This window comes from Rutilus rutilus (genome assembly GCF_951802725.1).
Source record: "Rutilus rutilus genome assembly, chromosome: 2".
Taxonomy (NCBI): domain Eukaryota; kingdom Metazoa; phylum Chordata; class Actinopteri; order Cypriniformes; family Leuciscidae; genus Rutilus; species Rutilus rutilus.
Window position 1 is genome coordinate 10,490,603 of NC_140210.1, and position 6,872 is coordinate 10,497,474.

At 40.0% G+C, this 6,872-nt stretch overlaps 1 protein-coding gene across 1 annotated transcript; it reads right to left on the bottom strand.

The window, feature by feature from the left end:
- Positions 1 to 2,595: 2,595 nt before the first annotated feature.
- LOC311286708 (uncharacterized protein) lies at positions 2,596 to 4,303 on the bottom strand. The gene is made up of 2 exons (XM_084402960.1): positions 4,195 to 4,303; positions 2,596 to 3,871 (listed from the first exon to the last, which is right to left on the bottom strand). The coding sequence occupies exon 2, from the start codon at positions 3,781 to 3,783 to the stop codon at positions 2,824 to 2,826; it is 960 nt and encodes a 319-aa protein (XP_084259086.1). The 5' UTR covers positions 3,784 to 3,871; positions 4,195 to 4,303; the 3' UTR covers positions 2,596 to 2,823.
- Positions 4,304 to 6,872: the final 2,569 nt, after the last annotated feature.

Below are 6,872 nucleotides of genomic sequence, written 5' to 3' on the forward strand. Positions count from 1 at the left end.
CCCTTGGGTGGCTCACTCCTGTTTGCCAGACCTGGGCCTCAAGCAGGCCATAGCAATGCCACATGTCAGTCAAGAGCAAAGAAATAAACCAGAACTGGACCTTATATGCTCTTTACTCTTATTATATATTTTGTCTTTTTTAGCTGCTGTGACAGTGTGTTTGTTAAACACATTTGCAGCAGCAAGGAAAGCTAAAGTGAATCCAGAACATCACTGGAACAGAACAATACATCCACACAGAGCAAACTTGAACTAATATAAACTTCTACTTAAGATTGATTTTCACACCGAGCAAACTTGAACTAATATAAACTTCTGCTTATGATTCATTTTCACACTTTTATCATATTGTCAACAGTGGTGTTGTAAATACCTAAATAGTTACTTATGCCAAGTAAGCATACATGTAAGTGACTACATGTGGTGTGATAGAACTTCAAGACCCTAGGCACAGTTTAGACCCATCTCATACAGCAATCATGAGAACAGCAACATGAAATAAATAACATGAACCCATCAAAGCCTAGAACTCTTGATTAGTTTGATTGCTTGATAACCCAATGGATGAATTGCAAAGCATGTGCATATTTATTCTCTGGAAGTTAGGCTACACGAATAAACAAGGTATGCAAAGTGGCGAAATGGATCGCTGGCTCCTACCAGCTTGGTGATAATTTGCTGGGACCCGAGGGGTATATATGCCTCTTGCAAAGGCTTTGGTAGATACCATTGGGGAACAGGCTTTGACCCCATAGGCAATATCCTTTCCTTTCAAGGTTGAGTCACAGAACATCACTGGATCAGAATAATACATCCACACCGAGCAAACTTGAACTAATATAAACTTCTTCTTATGATTAATATTCACAATTTTATCATATAGTGACCAGTGGTGTTGTAAATACCTTAAGAGTTACACATGCCAAGTAAGCATACATGTAAGTGGCTACATGTGGTGTGATAGAACTTCAAGACCCTAGGCATAGTTGTCTATAAAAATCTCATACAGCAATCATAAGAACAGGAAAATGAAAATAAATAAGAAGAACCCGTCAAAGTCTAGAATTCTTGAATTAGTTTGATTGCATGATAAACCAATGGATGAATTGCAAAGCATGTGCATATTTATTCTCTGGAAGGCTACACGAATAAAAAAGGTATACAAAGTGTCAAAATTGCTTGCTGGACCCTACCACCTTGGTGAGAATTTGCTGGGACCCGAGGGGTACAAATGCCTTTAGTGGGCAAGGGGGCTTTTGGTTGCTAAGGCTTCAGTAGATGTCATTGGGGAACAGGGTTTGACCCCATAGGCAATATCCTTTCCTTTCAAGGTTGAGTCACAGAACATCACTGGATCAGAATAATACATCCACACCGAGCAACTTGAACTAATATAAACTTCTACTTATGATTGCTTTTTACACCGAGCAAACTTGAACTAATATAAACTTCTACTTATGATTAATTTGCACACTTTTATCATATAGTGACCAGTGGTGTTGTAAATACCTGAAGAGTTACATATGCCAAGTAAGCATGTATGTAAGTGGCTACATGGGGTGTGATAGAACTTCAAAACCCTAGGCATAGTTGTCTATAATAATCTCATAAAGCAATCATGAGAACAGCAAAATGAAAATAAATAAGAAGAACCCGTCAAACTCTAGAACTCTTGATTAGTTTGATTTTATGATAACCCAATGAATGAATTGCGAAGCGTTTGCATATATATTCTCTGGAGGCCAGGCTACATGAATAAACAAGGTATGCAAAGTGTCGAAAGTGCTTGCTGGACCCTACCACCTTGGTGAGAACTTGCTGGGACCCAAGGTGCACAAATGCCTTGAGTGGGCAAGGATACATTTGGTGGCTAAGGGTGTACTCACACTAGCCAGTTTGAACCGTGCCCGAGTGCGTTTGACCACCAAAGCGCGGTTCGTTTGACTAGTGTGAGTGCTCCGAACCGTGCCCGGGCGCGGCTCGATTAGCCGGCCCTGGCCCGCTTGGAAGAGTTGGGCCAGAGCACGGTTCAGTTGGACTCGGGCGCGGTTCGCATGCAGTGTGAGCGCTAACCGTGCTGGAGCACGGAACAGGACGCGTGACGTCACGGTTTTGCGACCCTTGGAAAGGGTCGCTTTGGTCTACGGCAGAGGTGCAATGCTTGTTGGAATTTCCTTTAGCATATATTTACTATGCACTACCTCAAACCTCTACACTTTATAATTCTACCTCGAACCTCTACAATATATACCACACACTTCCATAAATTATACACCACACACACTAGGTAGCCTATAGTTCTCTCAAACCTTTCCATATACACTCACTGGACTTCACACAAACTTTTTGAATTTCATGTTTATATACCTTCTTCTATGCTGTATTGAATAATGACACTCAGGTATGTCTGCAAATTGAAGTAAGGTATACTGCAAGCAAATTGTCATTTTTGAGAAAACATCTTTCCCAGCAGTGCCTTGATACATAGCACTTTGTATTTGATTTATTTTCTTATTTAGTTTCACCACTGCACATGGTCGTGTTCTGTGAAGTACTGTTTTTTTTTTTTTTTTTTGTGAGAAGTGCTCCTGAGTTTATGATTAAAACTTTTTTCGGCATCATCTTATGTTTTGTGTGTTATTCGCAAATAACTCCTGCACTGTTCTTGAAATGAACAATATGACTCATATTGACTTTTGACTTTAACAAAAATAAGTCATAGTAAACCAATAAGTACAATAAATATACATGCACTGAATGTAGTAGCGGCATGACACAGAAGTATGTAATGAAAACCATCCTCCTGAAATATACACTATCTCTCTACAAATTTGAGAAATATGAACACAATGCATCTCTGGTGGCATTTGAACTAGTGGCTGTATTACGAGGATTCCATTCACTGTTCACATTTTCCTCTTCTGTGGCAATCTCCTCACATTCCTCACCATTTACTTGACAAAAATTGTGCAGAACGCAACATGCGCTGATAATAGTGTTTATGTTGTCTATGCGGCAATCACACCTCTTCATTAAGCATCTCCACCTTCCTTTCAGGAGGCCAAATGCCCTTTCCACAGTCATCCGTGCCTTGCTGAGGCGGTTGTTGAAGGTGGCCTGTGCAGGGGTTGTTTGTTGATTTTCTGGATATGGTTTCATCAACCATGGCAGTAATGGATATGCAGCATCCCCCAAAATCACCACTGGCACATCTACTCCTTCAAACCTCTCTGTTATCCGGGGGAACAGTGTATTACTCTGACCCCTCTCAAACAAGGATGAATTGGCAAAAACTCTTGCATCATGAACCTTGCCCGGCCATCCCACATTAATGTCCCAGAACATAAGTCGGTTGTCAACCACACCTTGCAGAATAACGTTTCCGTAGAAACCTTTCCGGTTGTAGTAGTCTGCAGAGCTAACAGGTGGAGCCAAAATCCCAATGTGAGTGCCATCAATAGCTCCTCCACATTGTGGGAAGCCCCACCTGTCTCTGAATCCCTGAATTATGCTTTCAAATTCCTGTTCAGAGGGTGTTCTGATGAAAAGGGAAAGCAAATTTTTCACAATTGCAGAGGCTACATGGTTGGTAATGCTAACAGCAGTTGACTGACCAATCCCAAATAAATGGGAGATGGTTCTGAACTCTACATTTGTGGCCAGTCTCCATATGCATATTGCAACACGTTGGTCCACGGGCACTGGTTTTCTGAATGAAGTGGTCTGTCTTTGAAGGTGCGGCTGCAGGCTGTTGCACAACTGCAAGAATGATGTCCTTCTCATTCTGAAATTAGCCTTACACTCACAGTCTGTCCAGCTGCTGAGAACATGCTACCACCACACACCAGATCTCTGCCGAATCCATATGGTCCTGCAGCAGAATGGAGAAATATTGTTAACTGTATATAGTTTATGCATACACAATTACCTTACAGCACTTTGAAGTGTAATTAAATAAACAACAAACTACTACTCCAGTGCATACATAACAGTTATGTGTCCCGTTGAATACAGGTGTCTTAATACAAGAATGTAGCTAATATTAACCAGCAAATGATATTAAGTTACATGATTATTAGCTTTAGAACGCTACTGTCATAATTACAAAAAAAACATTAAACACATATTGTATTTCAAATTTCACAATACACTTTTCAATTGTATTCAATGACATTTCAGTATATTAATTCTTACCTTGTCGATGTACGGGAACTGTAGTCCGTAATCAAAGCTGCAAAGTCCTTGCTGCACTTCAGCTGGTACCTTGCAAACCTCCTCATACGAGCAGCACGATTACGTGAAACTTTTCGTGCCACAAAGGCGATAGATCTGTTTAACAACAGGCTGTGAGAGGGCTGTGGACCACCGTGCATGGACCAAACGACTCAAAATTATCCACAAAGTAAACAGAGCGATGGACTCCATTGTGTTCAGTGAGAGCGCCGCTCTTCCTGTTTATCCCGAAACCGTCGCACCATAATGACGTAAGCGTGCTCCGGCACGAATGCTGAAACCCTATGTGAGTGCAGGCCAGAGGGGGAGTGGGGAGGGGGGACAATCGTACTCGGGCCCGGTTCATGGCAACCGTGCCTAGTGTGAGTACACCCTAAAGGGCCCTACACACCGGGACGAATATCGGCGCGCGTTATTCGCCAGCGTTTTTCAACGCGTTTTTTGTGTTCACACCCAAGCGATTTTCGCTGACGATGAGCCGAGTGAACATGCAAATTCATTCCCTGACATTAGATGGCGCTTAATGTAAAACAGAAACCACTCCATAACAATTCTCTTTTATCAAGATTTTTGTAGTCGCTGTCGCGTTTGTCATATAGTTCTTTATGTTCCGACACCAACGAGACCAGCAGCTCTACACTCATCTTGCCTTGCATCTTCCTCGTCTTATTTCTTCCCGGCAGTGTAGACGCTACTTGGTGTATATCTTCTTCGCCGTTACGTACGTGTGCACGGCAAGACCGTTTGTGTTTGAGCGCCCCCAAGTTGTGTTTTACTGTAACTTCAGAAGCTCCAGACACGTGAGCAAAAGCGCCAATCTCATTGGTCGGATAGTTTTTGAGGCGGCGCGTCAAACCAAAAAAACGAACCCGAGGCGTTTTTTTTTTTAAATGACGCTTTTACGCGTGCCGTTTTTCGCGCCGGTGTGCACACTCACATTGGCGCCCTTTGTTTAGTCACGAGGCGTTAAACGTCGGCGAATATCGCGCGCGAAATTCGTCCCGGTGTGAACAGGCCTTAAGGCTTCAGCAGATGCCCTTGGGGAAAAGGATTTGACCCCATAGGTGATATCTTTTCCCTTCAAGGTTTAGTCACAGAACATCACTGGAACAGAATAATACATCCACACTGAGCAAACTTGAACTAATATAAACTTCTTTTTATGATTAATTGTCACACTTTTATCATATAGTGACCATGTGGTGTTGTAAATACTTAAAGAGTTATAATAATGCCAAGTAAGTATACACTTAAGTGGCTACATGTGGTGTGATAGAACTTCAAGACAGGCATAGTTGTCTATAAAAATCTCATACAGCAATCATGAGAACAGCAATATGAAAACAAATAAGAACCCGTCAAAGTCTAGAACTCTTGATTAGTTTGATTGCATAATAACCCAACGGATGAATTGCAAAGCATGTGCATATTTATTCTCTGGAGGGCAGGCTACACGAATAAACAAGGTATGCAAAGTGGCGAAATGGCGAAATGGATCGCTGGGTCCCACCTTTTTGAAAACTTGCTGGTATATATATGCCTCTTGCAAAATCTTAAGCAGATACCATTGGGGAACAGGCTCTGACCCCATTGTTGATATCTTTTCCCTTCAAGCTTTAGTCACATAACATCACTGCAACAGAACAATACATCCACACAGAGCAAACTTGAACTAATATAAACTATTTTCTATGATTAATATTCACAATTTTATCATATAATGACCAGTGGTGTTGTAAATACCTAAAGAGTTACATATGGCAAGTAAACATACATGTAAGTGGCTACATTATTTTCCATTACAAACATACCATACAAACACATATGAAGGACTAAAAATGACAGAACGAAAAATAAATAAATAAATAAATAAAAGTAGAAATAAATAAATAAATGCAGAAATAATAGTAAAAATAAATACATTTTAGTAATATAAATGGCTATTTCTGTATTTTTACATGTATTTATTTATTTATTTATTTATGCATTTCTATATGTATTTATTTATGTATTTATACATTTATTTATATATTTATGTATTTATATATTTATTTATTTATATATTTATATATGTATTTATTTATACATTTATTTATTCCTACATTTATTTATTTCTGTATTTCCACATTTCCACATTTATTTATTTCTGTATTTCCACATTTCTACATTTATTTATTTCTGTATTTCCACATTTCTACATTTATTTATTTCTGTATTTCCACATTTCTACATTTATTTTTCCCTGCGCATGTATGCTAATTGACCAATGGCTAACCACGCCCCCTCCACTCACTCAGTCAACATTCGGTAACAGGCGCTTTGGCAGCTGTCACAGTAGGAGACATTTAACAGGAGGCAATTGATTTTTTGGAGACAGAAAGATTATATATCATCTCGATGTCACCAAAAGGGCCTTAAATATGCATTGGAGGGTTATATTAATAATTTTATTGTTGAGAAGGTCGATAAGCTTCAGCTCCAGAACAAAGATTTACAGTTCACAGAGTAAACATTATAGTTTGGTGCTATTTCGCTTGCTTTATATGCGCGTCCTATTCGCTTTGGATTCAAAATGTTCAAGCGTCGAACTAGACGCGGATACGCGCGAATTTGACGCTCTATTCGCGTTTGGTGGGAGC

Bases quoted from the DNA above. Each gene is read 5' to 3' on its own strand.
- LOC311286708 (XM_084402960.1), bottom strand. From the start codon at position 3,783: ATGAGAAGGACATCATTCTTGCAGTTGTGCAACAGCCTGCAGCCGCAC.